Here is an 18958-nt window from a genome sequence, read left to right on the forward strand (position 1 = left end):
ATTTCACTCTATTAACATCCATTGAATCTTTCAATTCCACAAAAAGATATTGATGATATGATATTCTATGATATTTCTATGTGTTTGCATCAAGACGATGAACTTTATATTTGACCGATTTTGTCCTATAATTGTGCTATAATTGTGGATGCCTCTCAAGTCACCTTATTATCTCTTTTATAAATATATATTATGTCCATTTATTGATTTATTAGAAACTCACCCAGCTTCTTTCTCAGCCTCCAGGTTACTATGGCAACAAGAGCAACAATCAGTAACAGCATAAACATGGAAAGCAAACACGTGACCAGAACCACATCAGACCTGTAGTGATGAAGAGACATATCTGTTTTTATCATAACAACAGAATTTGTAATTCAGAGATATAATTTCGAGCAAATGCCTTAAATATCTACTTGTTTTGCTCATCTGTGCTGCTGTGTATTTCAGTGTTAACAGTCTCTGAAGCAGCTGTTAGAGATCGATGTGTTTCAGCTCTGCAATTAAAAATAACTATGGTGCATGTAACAGCAATACAGTTACTTTTATGAATGACTGAATAACAATGTTTACACTTACCTGTCTGTGTCAGGTGTTGAATCAGTAATCATAGCTCTTGGAAATAGCAGAAATGGAGAAACAAGTTTATTAATGTGAACATAATCTTATCATTATAGCTGTTTGTTATTGAAGCCCATTTCCAAGCGCAGAACTCTGACATAAAAAGTATACATTTTGCATGTATTATAACATTTTTCATCTCGAGAATTAGACTTCGTCATAATTGTAACTTTCAATCCAAAAGATATAACTTATGGATGTCATAATTTAAACATTTATTTCAAAATGCCAACTTTCCAACTCATATTTTTGTCATAAATTTTAATTTTAGTTTAGTTTTAGATTTGCAGTCTCATAATGTTGAGTTTTTTGACATTTTATATCAAAATCATAATTGTGATTTACCCAAAAATGATCTATTATGTGGCAGAAATGGGTTTCAATAGTATATTGAGCATTCAGAGTATTTTACATTGGCTTTTATGGTTTTTCAGATAAATTATTGATTTTATAAATTTCATATCTTAATTAATTATTACTGTTCCTAAGAAGTCTGATAAAGGCATTCAGTCTGATAAACTCTGTGTAACGGTTCCTTACTGTTTATTATATATTTGCACCTAAACTGAAAGTCTTTTGCCTTTTTAATTTTTAGCATTTTTGATTTTTACTTTTGTGATGTCACATTAAAATGTTCTGGCTAGAACAGTACTGGATGTGACTGATTTTTTAAATGCTCAAGAATGTTTCACCTACATGTCTGCCTCCGAGTCAGATGGTGCAGTTGCTGGAATAGTTGTAAATGCTTGAAAAGAAACAAAAATATGTGAGTTTTAATAAAATTAAGAGTGTCACTTATGGCAAAAATGATTTGTGATCTTACCTCTTTTGGGTTCAGTGACTGTGAGTTGAACAGGAACCTGCAGATCTCCTACAGAGCAGAAGTACCAGCCAGAATCAGTCCGTCTCAGTCCAGTCATCAGCACAGTGAAGGATCTTCTCCCATCATCATCTCTGATCTGCACTGATGGATTCTGGGATGTGTCAGTCCTCCCCACTGTGTAACATCTCTGATCTTTATATCTGCACCACTGTTTGACTTTATTCTGATATCCAGAACTGTAGAGACACTGAACACTGATATCACCACCTTCATGTCCAGAGACACTGCTGCTCGACACAGACACATCAGGAGCTGGACACAGACAGCAAAAGATTAGAGTAAGATTTTTAAATCAAATGGCTTATTGTTTTCCAGAATATATATAAAAGCATGGTTATACACAGTATAAATAGTGTTTGTGGTTATAAAAATCATATAATTTAATAGGCTATGCCCCCTTCAAAAAATAAATAATAAATACAAATAAATAATAAATAAATAAATAATATGGTTACTACATTTTACTATAACAAAATCGTGGTTAATTTTTGTATTATCACACTTGTAACACAAAAAACATATATAATCTGCATTCAGCGATCAGACGAATCCGATCCAGAACGACTTTTACAAGTTGGTTATGAGTTAAAAACAGAATGGTCCAATTAATTCTTGAGCTGGTTTTTATTTTAGTACATCAGCACACTTACCGTGTGAACCATTCAGCACGGTGTCTGTGATCTGATTCATTCAGAGGAATTATAGAATCTTAATTAATGTTTATATTAGGTCACAAAAAAAAACATATTAATTAAACACATTTTAATAAATTCTGTTCACGTCGGTTCACATTAGGCCATAGTCATTGCCCTGTCACGTTGTCCTTTTTTTTAGCAACATTATTTATTACAATAATTTGGAATTTGGAAAAATATTCTTACCTGACTCCACCGTCAGATACAAATAATACCCGTCATCTGGAGAGCCACCGATCTCAACAGCACACCAGTAATATCCAGAGTCTGACGTCTTCAGATTCTTCCACTGCACTGTAAAAATACTCTGGGTTGGATAATCAGTGAGGGAATATTCTCCTGGCTCATTTGTATATGCCAATATTTCACATGAAATCCAATATGTCCCCTTACACCAGTATTTACGGATTTCTTTATGTTTTTTATCATATAGACAGGGAATATTTACAGGTGATCCAGATTTCACTCCGACATTCAGTGCATGTATTACAGCTTCATCTGTGAACAAGATTTAATGTAAATGAAAGCATCCATAATCTGCACATATACGAAACGTAAGAATTAAAAGCTCAAATAAGTTCAACTTAAACAATTTTCAAAATGCACGTTTAACATAACATCATGCAATAGTTTAATAACACTAAAAGGAGAATTGTATGCGTTTTAAGTGTTTTACCTGAGATGTGAAGTAAAATCCCAGAGAGAATCAGCGGGTAAATCATGTCTATAGCAGAGTGCATGTGCATGAGAGCAGCTGGTCACTTCTTGCAGTGTGTCTGTTTCCTCCTGATTCAGAGGAAGAACAGAAATATCGCCTTTAAACCGCATAAGCACCAACAGGTGAGTAAAATTAGCCAGATGCAGCCATGTAATCTCACACTAGCAACATCAAATAACTTTTTTATGGGCTCTAATTTGATTTGTGAATATATGCAAGCAGTATTGACAGTAATGTAATTTCTGTCAAAATGTTTAAGATATAATATATTAAGGCTGAGCAGATGACTTTCTCCATTTACTGCGACTGATTGACCGACATTTTTTCAATATCAGCCACTAAATTGACACAACTATGGACACAATTGAAGTCAAGTCAAGTCAAGTCAAGTCACCTTTATTTATATAGCACTCTCAACAAAATACATTGCGTCAAAGCAACTGAACAACATTCATTAAGAAAACAGTGTGTCAATAATGCAAAATGACAGTTAAAGGCAGTTCATCATTGAATTCAGTGATGTCATCTCTGTTCAGTTTAAATAGTGTCTGTGCATTTATTTCCAATAAAATTCAACGATATCGCTGTAAATGAAGTGACCCCAACTTAGCAAGCCAGAGGGGACAGCGGCAAGGAACCAGACGTAACCAGAAGTTCAATTCCAGGCTACAGCAAAGTCAGATTGTCCAGAAGAATCATCTGTTCCCTGTGGTCTTGTCCTGATGAGACAAGGTCTTTACAGGGGATCTGTATCTGGGGCACTTGTTGTCCTGGGCTCTGCTGTCTTTCAGGGCAGTAGAGGTCCTTTCTAGGTGCTGATCCACCATCTGGTCTGGATACGTACTGGATCCGGGTGACTGCAGTGACCCTCTGATCTGGACACAGACTGGATCTGGTGGCTACGGTGACCTCAGAATAAGAGAGAAACAGACAAATATTAGCGTAGATGCCATTCTTCTAATGATGAAGCAAGTACATCGGGTGTATGGGAAGTGATTCTGGTTTACCTAATTAATGCAGCCTAAAAATCCTTTAATCTAGATTTCAACTGCAAGAGTGTGTCTGCCTCCTGAACAATGTTAGGTAGGTTATTGCAGAGTTTAGGCGCCAAATAGGAAAAGGACCATTACAATAATCTAACCTTGAGGTCATAAATGCATGGATTAACATTTCTGCATTTGACATTGAGAGCATACGCCTACATTTAGATATATTTTTGAGATGGAAAAATGCAGTTTTACAAATGCTAGAAATGTGGCTTTCTAAGGAAAGTTTGCTATCAAATAGCACACCTAGGTTCCTAACTGATGACGAAGAACTGACAGAGCAACCATCAAGTCTCAGACAGTGTTCTAGGTTATTACATGCAGAGTTTTAAAGTCCTATAATTAACATCTCTGTTTTTTCAGAATTTAGCAGTAAGAAATTACTCGTCATCCAGTTTTTTATATCGACTATGCATTCCATTAGTTTTTCAAATTGGTGTTTCACCGGGCCGCGAAAAAGTATCATCAGCATAACAGTGAAATATAGCACCATGTTTCCTGATGATATCTCCCAAAGGTAACATATAAAGCGTGAAGAGTAGCGGCCCTAGTACTGAGCCTTGAGGTACTCCATACTGCACTTGTGATCGATATGATACTTCTTCATTCACTACTACAAACTGATGGCGGTCATATAAGTAAGATTTAAACCATGCTAGTGCACTTCTATTAATGCCAACAAAGTGTTAAAGTCTATGCAAAAGAATGTTGTGGTCAATAGTGTCAAACGCAGCACTAAGATCCAAAAAAACTAGAGAGATACAACCACGATTAGATGATAAGAGCAGGTAATTTGTAACTCTAAGGAGAGCAGTCTCAGTACTTCTGTTTGGATTGATGTTCTATTACGACCCCGGATTGTGTTGTTCTGATTTGGATTACCCCAATAAATCTCACACAACACTTGGATCTTCCGTCTCCTGTGTTCCCGTACGTGACAGTACTATGATACGGTCTAAATCCTGATTGGAAATCCTCACAAATACCGTTTTTCTCTAATAAGGAATAAAATTGTAGAGAATAGTAGAGAATGAGTGGAACTGTTCCTCAGTGTATCTATAGTGCACTGTCTTATGCGATACTGTAGCTGACGGCTGAATGGTTACAATTTTATCTCTAATAGTATCGATTTTAGTTAAATAAAGTAGTTCATAAAGTCATTACTGCTATGATGTTGGGAAATGTCAACACTTGTTGAGGCTTTAGTTTTCGTTAATTAAGCCACTGTATTGAATAAATACCTGGGGTCATGTTTGTTTTCTTCTAAAAGAGAAGAAAAGAAATCGGATCTAGCAGTTTTTAATGCTTTTCTGTAGGATTGGTTACTTTCCCACCAAGCAAAACGAAATACCTCTAGTTTTCAGGCTGCTCTCTTTAGGGTGCGAGTATGCTCATTATACCATGGTGTCAGACTGGTTTCCTATAAGAGTAAAGGAGCAACTGTATTTAAAATGCTAGAAAAGAGAGACTCCATAGTTTCTGTTACATCATCAAGTTGTTCTGAGGTTTTGGATATGCTAAGGAATTCGGATACATCAGGAAGATAACTTAAAAAGCAGTATTTTGTGGTAGAAGTGATGGTTCTACCATACTTGTAACAAGAAGTAGAATTTACAATTTTGGCTATATGAAGTTTGCACAAAACTAAATAATGATCTACTCTTCTCATCAGGTTACACTGGCTACCAGTAGCCGCTCGCATCAAATTCAAGGTACTGATGCTTGCCTACAAGACGACCACTGGCATGGCACCAACATACCTAAACTCACTGGTTAAATCTTATGTGCCCTCCAGAAGTTTTTGCTCTGCAAGTGAACGGCGCCTTGTGGTGCCATCCCAAAGAAGTTCAAAATCACTCTCACGGACCTTTTCCTGTACTGTGCCCAGCTGGTGGAATGACCTCCCAATCTCAATTCGTACAGATGAGTCTTTACTCATTTTCAAGAAACATCTAAAGACTCATCTTTTTCGCCTGCATTTAACCAACTAACACTAGCACTTTTCCTTTTCTTGTCTTTTTTTTCTTTTATTTAAAAAAAAAAAACACCTGGCTATGCGTTCTATACTAGACTAACTGAGACTTGTCATGGCACTTGTATACTGTTGTTGTTCTCTTGTTGACCTGACTGCTTCTATTGTTCTCATTTGTAAGTCGGATAAAAGTATCTGCTAAATGATCAAATGTAAATGTTAAATGTAATGTAAATGATCTGAGATATCATCACTTGGCTGCATAATTTCAACACTATCAACATCAATTCCTTGTGACAATTTAAGCAAACAAACTGTAATGTTTAAATGTTAGTTTTTTTTTTTTTTAATATTGCTTGTTCAATAATTTTCACAATTTGTCCTGTTTTACAACATTTAATAATTAATTTATCTGTTTATATTATTGAGTTAAAACACTTCAAATAAAATGGGGGGGGGGGGGGGAATTGAGGGAAAGGGTTCAAGGGGGTTGGAATAAATCATAAAAAAAGGAAAATTTTATTAACAAAATAAATAGCAAAACATTTGGAAACAAACATGACATAAAAGAAAATAATATTAAAGTTTGAGAAAACAATGCAAAACGTATCTAATAAAAAAAGTCATTAAAATAACCCCTAATTATGTATTACATTTTTATCATAAATATTTTGAAAATAAATAAATACTTTTACCAGACATTTTTAATATCTGATCCATTTTTTTACTCTTATAAAGCTATGCTGTATGAACATGTTTGTGCAGCTACTAACAAGTGGACTACAGTATACATTTTTGTAAATGCAGATATGCTGGTATTTTCATAATAAAATGTCTTTTGTTTGATATCATATTCGCCACTATATATATATATATATATATATATATGTGCTGAACTTCTGAGCAAAAAAGAAAATAATGTGAGAATTCAACAACAAAAACATAAGAACAGAAGCAGTGCTTAAACATTCAAGCAGAAACACTGACTTCTGCTCCACTAACAGTGCTGTTGACTGCTGATAAGCGTAGACCACAGAGAGCAACGGCAGCAGGCCGATACATACAGATGAGCTCACCACAATGTCTGTGATACTTTTATACAGAATGAGCAGACCTTTTGTTGACGGCATGTAAAAGATGTGTATACTTATTAGAAAATAAGGCATAGGACAAGGATAGTAACCTGAGACACATACAACTGCAAAATACTTTTTTAATTATTTTTTATTTATTTTCATTTTAGCCATGCTTGTTTGGTCAATGTACGTTTTGATCATTTCATTTCCTATTTAGAATTCAGTAACGAGAAATAGAAAAATGGTTGGTTCATTAGTTTTTCCTTTTAGTTTAACAAACGGAAAATTAGTTTTTGGCTCGATATCTCATTTTGTCATTTGGTGTTTACAAATCGGTTTAAGGCTTCAATATTTCATTCTCACTTGTTGGCGGCGCTGAAATGCTGCTTTCATCTGTTTGGTTGAATCATGATGTTTGTGTCTGACTCGTTGCTGTATAAATGGTCAGACTTACCTTCCCAAAAATCCTAGTGACTTTTGTTACCTGAGCAATAAAAGCCTTAACGCTTAATGTCCACTAGAGGGGATGATTTCTGTTTACATCAGTTTAAATTACAAATATATACATGAATTTCATGTGTACTGCCATGAATTTGCCATATCCGTGTACAAGAATAAACTTCACACTTCAATCTGTACAACTTAAAACTTCCTATTCTGGCTTTTTCAACCTACCTCCAAATTTATTTTAAGATATTGTTTATTCACAGTGGTTTATGCTTTTTTTTTTTTTTTTTTTTTTTGTCCATCTGGAACTTTTATGTTTCATGAGCTCTATATTTTAAGATGTACCAGGTGTTCATAAATCACATGCACTGAATGTAAAGAGCTAATTTCATGGGCTCTCAGTCCTTCTCCTGGAGGGCCTCTGTCCTGCAAAGTTTAGCTACCCCAAATAAACACACCTGTCACCTAAGCTAAGCAAGGTCTTCAGGATCAGTAGCAATGTCCAAGCAAGTGTGTTGGAACTGAACTCTGCAGAACATGATTCTCCCAGTTCAGGACTGGGTTTTAAATCTATAAATGAATTTGTACAGTTGGGTGTCTGCATGCAGAGGTGTACGTCAGTAAGTGCAACGGAAAATGTAATCTATAAAGACAAAATCTTCAGATCTGCATTTAGGGCACTGCCTTGAGGTCTCCATTCATTGGTCAAAACAGACCTCGCACCCCAACACACTCCTGCTAGCTGTCAACATTAACTGCGGCTGGTGCCAAATAAAAATGTTTTGGAAATTAGCAAGTCAAATGTAGAATAGAGAGCCACACACTTACACTAAATGTTGCATTGAATAGACTGAATATGAGCAACATCCATGTTACTGTTTTAGCAACATATTTTTAGATTAGGATATTTAAAGATGCAGTTTGTGTGTGTGTGTGTGTGTGTGTGTGTGTGTGTGTGTGTGTGTGTGGGTACCTCTGCAGATATGACACATGAATGTTTCCTTTAAGATTCTCACTATGTTTGCCTGATGTGCCAATCCCTGTGTATTGGAAACAATCTCCTGAATCTGTCTTGAAACATTTTCCAGGCCATGAGAAGCCTCCAACAGACGTTTTGAAGTAAGGAAGGATAAGTGAAAATGATTTATGTTGTAATTATATATATATATATATATATATATATATATATATATATATATATATATATATATATAATGACAGTGATGCTGATCCATCTGTTTTTCATAACCTCAAATCGCAAATCGAGGATATGTTGGAGGCAGAGGTAAAATAAAAACTGCATCTTTAAATATCCTAACCAAATCACAGTTAACTAGAAGGAACAAATATGGTGCTAAAACAGTAACATGTGTATTGCTCATTTTCAGTCTATTCAATGCTACATTCAGTGCAAGTGTGTGGCCCTCTATTCTACATTTGACTTGCCGTTTTCCAAAACATAATCATTTTTATTTGGCACTAGCTGCAATTATTTATAAATGTCACATGTACACATACCTAGTGCCTTTTGACTTAAAAGACGAGACTGGTAGATGTTACAGACATATTATCATGGAACTGTTTAGTCTATTATTGAATTTTATTTCCACTTTTTGAACTATTTGCACTGTATTTATCAGTGGGACAATATTCATACAATACTATAACCTAGAAATAATTTAAAGGGGTCACTTGCAAGTCGCAGCAGCACGAATTATGTGTCCAGCAACATCTGATTCAAATATTATACTAATAAACAGCGACGAGCCATGTTTCCATTACTCGTTACTGAATTCTAAATGGGAAATGAAATGATCAAAATGTACGCGGACCTTGTTTGTATTAATGCAAACAACAGAGCACTGTACAAGTAAACTTAAAGTGATTTTTACAGTAACCAAATTAAACGGCAATAATATAATACAAAAAAAATAAATTCAAAAAAAGGTTGTGATGCCATTCCGCTGCTGTTGCTTGTGTTTCTCTTGGTCTGTTCTTGTGTTGTTCTCACTGTTGCTGTCAGTGTGGAGCCACAGTGCTGTATATTATGCTGTTTATTGCTCCACCTGCTGGAAACTTCATCGCTTCACTCCCAGGATCATGATCAATAGTACTGTAGTAGATTATGTCATTAACGGGATCCTGTTGAGAAAGGGATTGTATAATAAACAGGATATATAATTATGTATGAATTAATCAAATCAATGCTTGTCTGGTCATGCTGTATATGACAGATCTACAGGGGCCATTTCAGAAAGGAGGTTAAGTGAAAAGTCTAATCCTGAAATGAGGGAAACAGGTTTTCTGTTTCAGAATGGGAGGTTTGTAAAACCCGAAAAAGCTATGGAATTACATTTGGTTCAATAAAAATGAACGAAACTTTATAAAACTGAATGTAACTTTTTCAGAAACTATAAAAAATATGCCATTACTAAAGAAAGAAAAACACAATGAAAGTGAAAAAATGAACTCAGTCGCACAAATTTGACTGGCTCTTCGAATATGCTTCATTTTTTGTTAATGTTTTTCAAAGATTCGTTTTTGCTAATCATGGATTCTGAATTCATTGCCTCAGATTTCGCTCTCGATTCGCAGTGTTTCGTTTTGGTGTTTTGAAACAAAGCTCTCGTGGGGGCGGTCTTAACAGTGATCTACTCTGATTGGATAGTGAGCTTTTGATGGACAGGTGCTCTCTGGGAAGAACAGACGCCACTCAGTGGTGCGCATATTGAAAGCTCTCGCGGTGATTTGTACGTTTGTATGCCATACGTCATGCTTTGTATTACTAAATATGTAAATTATATTTGACCTTCGATCATCTCAGTCTGTAAAGATGAGCTCTTGTCCTTCAAGGCAATTTGAAGTAAGCTTGTGTTACTGAATGACAATAATAACCTATGGAAAACTGTTGCACACTGTAACATGAAAAACTTGTATCGATGTTATTGGTTACCGTAATTCCTCAAATAAAAGCCGGGGCCTTTATTTACCTGAACTGCAGAAAGTAACAGGCTTTTATTTGAAGCAGGCTTTTATTAGAGGCAGGCCTTTATTTCTAATTCCAACTGTTTGATAAGTAATTGTTTTAAATAACCCGTTTTAAATGAAAAGCGATAGCGTTCCAGTGGACAGAGATCATAACATTAGCACAGAATTAGTTCAGAATCAATCACCAAAAGAATCAGTTCGGTTCAGACGCTCTGTGTGTCGCTCTGCTTCACGCTGAATCACACATGCGCAGCATCATCAGCTCCTCGGTTCTCGAATCAGATACGTCCAACAGAAACGGTTCTCAGTTCAGTGTACTGGTGATCCAAAAAACGATGCAACCGGTTCTTGTCTCGAGAACGAGAAACGCTCCGGCAGTGGGTGTGTACGTTCGTTATCTGGCTCTGCTGCACAATTTTCCCCCGGCATTTATTTAAGACCAGCCTTTATTTGTCCGTATTGACCATACCCCCGGCCACTATAAGACGCCCGGCGTTTATTTGACTACCGGTTTTTACTTGAGGAATTACGGTACTTCAGTAACACAAGCTTACTTCAAGCTGCCTTGAAGGACAAGAGCACACCTTTACAGACTGAGACGATCACATGTCACATTAGAATTTATTTTAAATAAAAATTATCAAAATGTTCTAAAAGTGGGAGTAAAGTGCCTAACGAGTGTTTAATAATGATACAACTATTTATAAGGTAATAAATATATTCATTTACAATCTGTTATTATTGCATCCTGTTAATGTATAACGAGGTGCAAATGGGCCTATGTATCTGCGAGTATAAAGTATAACTTTATACTAGTATACTAGCCAGTTTTCACCTGTGATATTATAACACTATTATAAATTACATTTGTATTGATCTGAAGTACCAAGTTCTCCACCTCCATTGTCGCTGCGGCTGCTCGGAGCTGTGGCCGTAAGGTCTCCGGTGCCTGTCGAGGCGGCAATCCCCGAACCCGGTGGTGGACACCGGAAGTAAGGGATGGCTTGTGGGACTCCGGAGGCAGCTGACAGGTACCGGCAGGCCAAGCGGACTGCAGCCCAGGTAGTCGTGGAGGCAAAAAATCGGGCCTGGGAGGAGTTTGGTGAGGCCATGGAGAAAGACTATCGGTTGGCCTCCAAGAGATTCTGGCAAACTGTTCGACGCCTCAGCAGGGGGAAGCAGTGCCCTACCAACACTGTTTACAGTAGAGATGGGCACCTGTTGACCTCAACTGGGGATATCGTCGGGCGGTGGAAGGAATACTTTGAGGATCTCCTCAATCCCACCAACTTGTGTTCCGTTGAGGAAGCAGTGGCTGGGGACTCGGAGGAGCACTCGTCCATCACCCGGGCTGAAGTCATCGAGGTAGTTAAAAAGCTCCTTGGTGGCAAGGCACCGGGGGTGGATGGGATCCGCCCCGAGTACCTCAAGTCTCTGGATGTTGTGGGGCTGTCTTGGCTGACACGCCTCTGCAACATCGCATGGCGGTTGGGGACAGTACCTCTGGACTGGCAGACTGGGGTGGTGGTCCTTCTTTTCAAGAAGGGGGACCGGAGAGTGTGTTCCAACTATAGGGGGATCACACTTCTCAGCCTCCCTGGGAAAGTCTATGCCAGGGTACTGGAGAGGAGAATTAGGCCGATAGTGGAACCTCGGATTCAGGAGGAACAGTGTGGTTTTCGTCCTGGTCGTGGAACACTGGACCAGCTCTATACCCTTTCCAGGGTACTGGAGGGTTCATGGGAGTTTGCCCAACCAGTGCAAACATGTGTTTTGTGGATTTGGAGAAGGTATTCGACCATGTTCCTCATGACATCCTGTGGAGGGGGCTCCAGGAGTATGGGGTCGGCGGCTCCCTACTTAGGGTTGTTCGGTCCCTGTACAACCGGAGCAAGAGCTTGGTTCGCATTGCCGGCAGTAAGTCAGACCTGTTCCCGGTGCACGTTGGACTCCGGCAGGGCTGCCCTTTGTCACCGGTTCTGTTCATAATTTTTATGGACAGAATTTCTAGGCACATCCAAGAGCCGGAGAGTGTCCGGTTTGGGGACCATACGATTTCGTCACTGCTTTTTGCGGATGATGTTGTCGTGTTGGCCTCCTCAGACCAGGACCTTCAGCATGCACTGGGACGGTTTGCAGCCGAGTGTGAATCGGCTGGGATGAGAATCAGCATCTCCAAGTCCGAGGCCATGGTTCTCAGTCGGAAAAGGGTGGATTGCCCACTTCAGGTTGGTGGAGAGTTCCTGCCTCAAGTGGAGGAGTTCAGGTATCTTGGGGTCTTGTTCACGAGTGAGGGAAGGATGGAACGTGAGATTGACAGACGGATTGGTGCAACTTCTGCAGTAATGCGGTCACTGTACCGGTCTGTCGTTGTGAAGAAGGAGCTGAGCTATAAGGCAAAGCTCTCGATTTACCGGTTAATCTACGTTCCTACTCTTACCTATGGTCATGAGCTGTGGGTCATGACCAAAAGGACAAGATCCCGGGTACAGGAGGCCAAAATGAGCTTTCTCCGTCGGGTGGCTGGGTGCTCCCTTAGAGATAGGGTGAGAAGCTCCGTCTCAGGAACTCAGAGTAGAGCCGTTGCTCCTCCACATCGAGAGGAGCCAGCTGAGGTGGCTCGGGCATCTATTTCAGATGCCTCCAGGACGCCTTCCCAGGGAGGTGTTCCAGGCACGTCTCACCGGGAGGAGGCCCCGGGGAAGACCTAGGACACGCTGGAGGGACTATGTGTCCTGGCTGGCCTGGGAACGCCTCGGGGTCCCCCCGGAAGAGCTGGAAGAAGTGGCTAGGGAGAGGGAAGTCTGGGCGTCTCTGCTTAGACTGTTGCCTCCGCGACCCGGCCCGGATAAGCGGAAGATGATGGATGGATGGATTGATCTGAAGTATGCAGACAGCTTTTTGGCAGGAGCTGTTGCCATGGTGAATCATAATATCGGCGCTCTATTAATAATGGCTTTTTATAGTCGGGGTGCACACAATTAACTCAGAGTCAGTCAATTTAGAGTTGATTAAACCATCTAATTTCAGCTGTTCTATAACCGAAAACTCAAGAGTTTCCCATCTCAGGGTAAGTAAACTCAGAGTTCAAGTTTAAACTTTGGTTGAACCTCCTTGGTGAAACGGGCCCCAGGTTTAGAGTAGATCTGCATTTCACACAAAACAATACTGAAAATCAACATGTGACTCATTTAATAAACTACAGGTTCACAAACCCAGTGCATGTCAATTTGTGGCTGTTTTCCTGTTCACTCTACATGTTTTCACATGAAAGAAATATATAAAAATGGACATGCATATGTAAAACACTGCTGCAGAAAAATAAATGTACTGTACTGTGTTAGACAGTGACTTCTTGATCCAGGTATGTAATTGATCACAGACACAAATAAGAAACACACCATGGCAGGCTAACTGATATCTGTATACTACAGTTGGTAGTCAGTGCCAACAAAAAATAAAATAAATATTAAATGTTGAATAAACAACCAAATATTTTGACCAGTGTGGCTGACACAATGACAAGTAAATTTAAGTTGGCACTTACCAATTTACTGGCACAATAACTGTTTTGAAGCATAAATCAAATGTGAGTTACTTCTACATTTTGTGGACATAAAACAGTCCCATAAAACAGTTCAGAAAATTGCACTTACAGAATTAATGTTGAAGTAATGTTGAATTTAGAGAATGTTAAAGATGTCAAAGATGGTTTTAAAAAATAAGCCAAACTGAACATTGATTTTGTCTTACAAACATTTTCATAAGTAGTTTCTCATAAAGTAAATGACTTACCGTGTCAGTGGTTTTGCTGCTTTTTCTCTCTCTGGTTTGGTGCTCATCTTGCTCTTCAGTTTAAAAAAAAGGAGAAACAATAACATTACGTTAACAAAATGTATGTATATATATAGAGAGAGAGAGAGAGAGAGAGAGAGAGAGAAATTGAGCTTTTGAAATATGTTTAAAAATGGAATTGAATGAAATGAATTAAAAAAAGAAATAAATTGGAGGTCAAACTGACTGGGTCTCCGTCTCTGTCTCCAGATGAACACACTAATCAGAATCAGTAAGAGCAGAAGCGCAGCTGAAACTCGAAGCCACACAGTCAGGAATTCATTATCTCTGTGAATAAAAAGAGAAACATTTTAAAATCTTTTCAAAAGTTTTTTTTAATTATGTGGAACTAATTAAACTGCAAGAATGGCACCACAAAATAAGATATATCTTTAATATATTAGCCTAATAGTCGTAGAATTAGTTTAAGCTTTATTTATTTTAAACAATACAGATGTAGTACTTTTGTGGTTTGTCAATGACTTAATCTGTATTATTATTCTTGTGATGTCATGTTCGCCTGTTGCTCTTCTGGGGCCCATTTCAGAAAGGAGGTTAAGTGAAAACTCTGATTATGTTAACCCTGAAATGAGGGAAACTATAGATTTTCTGTTTCAGAATGGGAGGTTTGTCAAACCCGAGAAAGCAGGGCAAGTCAAGCCCATTTCTGAAAGATAGCTAACTCATACTCAGAGTCAGTTACCGTAGTAACTTACTCTATGAACCTAACCTGGTCAGGAACAGGTTTTCTTCGATAAACCCAGAGTTTCTTTCGGTCTCCTCCCCCTTTTTAAACACTTCACTGATGGACACTACAAAAATGCTCTTCTTTTCCCCAAGTACAAATATAAAAAATAAAATAAAATAAAAATAAAGATTGATTTTCTATATAAGAAAATTATAAAAGTTACTTAGTCTTGTTTGCTTGGGGGGGATCTAATTTTACTTTAACTAAAATTATATGCCAGTGTGGTAATAAAAATAATCTTAATGCAAATGGAAAACAAGATTATTCTGAGTGTCTATTACTAAGTGTAAATCTACTGTAGCTCCGCCCTCCCTCGACACATAAGGTTAAATATGACACATGTGGCTTCAATGGTGTAGGCAGTAATGTTTTGGGCACGGAAACTAGCTTGTAACGCGATTGATTGGGATAGAGTCCAACTTTTGCAGAGCTCGCTCTTCTCACTTTTCCCAAATTAGAAATTATTTTCAATAAAAATGAACAAAATGTTCTAAAAGTGGAAGTAAAGTGCCTAATTATTGTTCAATAATGATACAACTATTTATAATTGTAATAAATATAATCATTTACAATCTGTTATTATTGCATCCTGTTAATGTATAACAATAATGAGGTGCAAATGTATCTGCATAGAGTATAACTAGCATCTAATTATTTACACTGGTTATTTACATGGTAAATAGAATATATCACGATTTTCACTGTAAATTTTTTCTGTAAATAGCATCTAGAGCTACTTGCACTTAGCCTACTGTAAATAGGATCTATCGCTAAGAAAGTATGTTAATTCCACTCTATTGGCAGATCATTTGTAAAATAAGAAAAATGCACTTTAAATATTATTATTAATATTGTTCTTTTATATATATTTTTTGCCCATGAGATACCATAAAAATGATTAGCTACTAGTTCATTATTCTGCCAGTTTTCACCGGTGATATTATAACACTGATATGAATTACATTTGTATTGATCTTAAGTATGCAGACGGCTTTTTGGCGGGAGCTGTTGCCACGGTGAATCATAATATAGGCACTCTATTAATAATGGCTTTTTATAGTTGTGGTGCACGCGCTTAACTCAGAGTCAGTCAATTTAGAGTTGATTAAACCAACTAATTTCAGCTGTTCTGTAAACGAAAACTCAAGAGTTTCCCATCTCAGGGTAAGTCAAATCAGAGTTCAAGTTTAAACTCAGAGTTGGTTGAACCTCCTTATTGAAATGGGCCCCTGCAAAGTTTAGAAAAAAAAACAAAAAAACAATTAAAAATAAAAAACAGAAAAGACAAATCATGAATGCAATGAATAAATGATTGTTAGAGTAAAAGGGAAAAGAAAATGAAGAAATAGTGCATGACAACCAAATGCAGACAATTATAGATCCATTCCACGAAGATGATTCTGAGAAACGTTATTGAGAAATGTTTGAATACTGACGTGTCTTTCTCTTTGTCTGGTTCTGCCTCCGTTACAGTGATGTGAACAGGACTCATTACGCCTCCAGTAGAGCAGAAGTACCAGCCGGAATCAGTCCGTCTCAGTCCAGTCATCAGCACAGTGAAGGATCTTCTCCCATCATCATCACTGATCTGCACTGATGAATTCTGGGATGTGTCAGTCCTCCCCAATGTGTAACAGCTCTGATCTTTATATCTGCACCACTGTTTGACTTTATTCTGACATCCAGAACTGTAGAGACACTGAACACTGATACCACCACCTTCATGTCCAGAGACACTGCTGCTCACCACAGACACATTAGGAGCTGAACACACACACACACATACACACACACACCCAAACACACACACACACCAGTCATTTGAGATAATAAAACACATATTTAAATTAAATTAAATTAAATTAAATTAAATTAAATTAAATTAAATTAAATTAAATTAAATTAAATTAAATTAAAAATATAATATATAACATATTTAACATTAGAATGTTATTAAAATGAATACAAAATCTCTTACCAGATTGAACCTTGATATAAACCTCATATGTGCTCCTCATTATTCCTTCATTGTCAACAATACAATGATAATCTCCAGTGTCTTCATCCTGCAGGTTTCTCATAGTCACAGTAAAGAGACTCTGATCAGGATGATCAATTATTGACATATTCTCCTCAGAGATGTTTGTGTATGTTTCAACAATATCTAAAAACCAGTATTTCTTCTGCTGTGTGTATTTCTTGTCATAATGACATGGGATGGTGACAGATCCTCCAGTCTGAACAGTTAATACTTGGTTTGTCCAAGCATCGTAGCTTTCAACACCTAAACAAACAACATGCAAATCATTATTATATCAAAAAGTTACAATAAATCACCTCTAAATTAGTTTGGTCTTCTCAGAAAATACAATGAAAGCAAAACAAACAGTTGAGCATAAAATGTGCCATTACAAGATGATAAACATGATCTATTAAAAACAAATCTCAAAACATTTAATACTCACCTATAATAAGCCAAAAACCTAATGAAATGTAGAGTATTTTTGTCTTTGGTTGTGCGGCCATTGTGTACGTTTCTCTTCCTGTATCTGAGCTGTTCTAACTTTGGTTGTAGTAACTGCTGCACTTCCTTTTTCATTCAAAATATGCTGAGCTAGGTGCACGAGGACTGGAATTGAGAACCGCTGGTTTAGAGCTAAAAAAAAAATGGCTTGTTTGTAATGGGTTCTATTGTTTTTGTCTTGTTGTGCAGTGTTTTGACTGGGACACGCATCACAGTATGGTGAGGTGCACAACATTTCCGTCATGTGCTTGAGAAATTCGGCCAATCACAAAGCACTGGATGGCTGGCCAATCAGAGCACACCTCACTTTTCAGACTAAAAAACGATGCATTTCAGAAGACGGGCACAGTGCAGAAACAATAATGTACAATGTGTGGAAAATAATGCTTTTTTTAACCTTAACCTTAAACACATTTTATTACACCAAATACACAAAATAATGTTATTTTTCGCATTCTGTATCGTTATACTAAAAGTTGATTTTGAGATGAATTCATACCAATATCTGTTCAGTAAGGACCACTTTCATTAAAGTATATTTATTACCATTATATTGCATACTGTTCTCACTGATGCAGTCTGAAACTTCATTAAATAATATATTTCATCCACTCTTTTTTCATGTTAGGCTCTGAAGGGAAACAATGCAACAGCGTTTTGGTTTCAAAGCTACCTTTATCGTTTGGTTTCTGTGTTGAGCTGCGTTCACCTCTTTCTTTATTCGGTGGGCGGGACTAAACATGCAGCGATGTATAAGCAGGTGTCGATCTTCTGCGGAGATGGTGTTTATTCACACTATTACATCACAGAATAAAACATTCTACAGCCTGTTGTTTTGGCAGACTGGATTCAATATAAGCTGTTTTTAGATTAACAAGATATTTCTGAGTTTTGAAACTTACAGGATGCTTTTATAGTACAATGACCTCTTATATGTTAAAAGATTGAGGGAAGTTTGGTTTCTCAGTTTATTACCCATTTAAATACTACTACTTTTACAAGTGTAATTAAAATGACTACAAATGTATGAAACTTTGAGACTGGAGATCACTGGGCCAGTCACAATACACACACTGGTGGTCTTGAGAGCATGTGCACTGTTGGAAACTCAGAAGTGAAGACCAGGAGACTCTTGGGTATCTTCAGCAGGCTTCTTTATTAAATCATGCAATTGAAGTATTCAATTATAGCAACCTGACCCATTTTACCAGTCCTGATCTAATCAGCATAAATACTTAAAGACAGCGGCAAAGAGCCATTATACAATAAAGTTTAGTCTCAGTAATCTGACTCATTTGACTTACAGTAAGAGAACAGGAGCTGACAGGAACCTGTTGGCTTCAAACTTACAAAACTGTTCATCTGATGTCATCATCTTTATAACAATTATTATATTATGGGATACG

The 18958-nt window shown here is 37.4% G+C and overlaps 1 protein-coding gene across 3 annotated transcripts in view; it reads right to left on the reverse strand.

Annotated features, from left to right (window-relative positions):
* The window catches only part of LOC127951198 (CMRF35-like molecule 1), a 102792-nt gene that overhangs the window by 59102 nt on the left and 24732 nt on the right, over nucleotides 1-18958 (reverse strand). The window contains exons 1-6 of one of the 3 annotated variants that reach the window (XM_052548975.1): nucleotides 17494-17740; nucleotides 17007-17312; nucleotides 16465-16792; nucleotides 14468-14568; nucleotides 14242-14294; nucleotides 9282-9600 (exon numbers count right to left, since the gene is read on the reverse strand). In XM_052548975.1, the coding sequence (XP_052404935.1) occupies nucleotides 9478-9600; nucleotides 14242-14294; nucleotides 14468-14568; nucleotides 16465-16792; nucleotides 17007-17312; nucleotides 17494-17554 (972 nt within the window). In that variant the 5' untranslated portion in view covers nucleotides 17555-17740 and the 3' untranslated portion in view covers nucleotides 9282-9477. Of the gene's footprint in view, nucleotides 1-223; nucleotides 325-1317; nucleotides 1367-1444; nucleotides 1712-9281; nucleotides 9601-14241; nucleotides 14295-14467; nucleotides 14569-16464; nucleotides 16793-17006; nucleotides 17313-17493; nucleotides 17742-18958 lie in introns of those variants that run through there. The other 2 variants (XM_052548976.1, XM_052548974.1) reach the window with 2 other exon arrangements.

Source organism: Carassius gibelio, chromosome B2 (assembly GCF_023724105.1).
Source record: "Carassius gibelio isolate Cgi1373 ecotype wild population from Czech Republic chromosome B2, carGib1.2-hapl.c, whole genome shotgun sequence".
Classification (NCBI taxonomy): Eukaryota; Metazoa; Chordata; class Actinopteri; order Cypriniformes; family Cyprinidae; genus Carassius; species Carassius gibelio.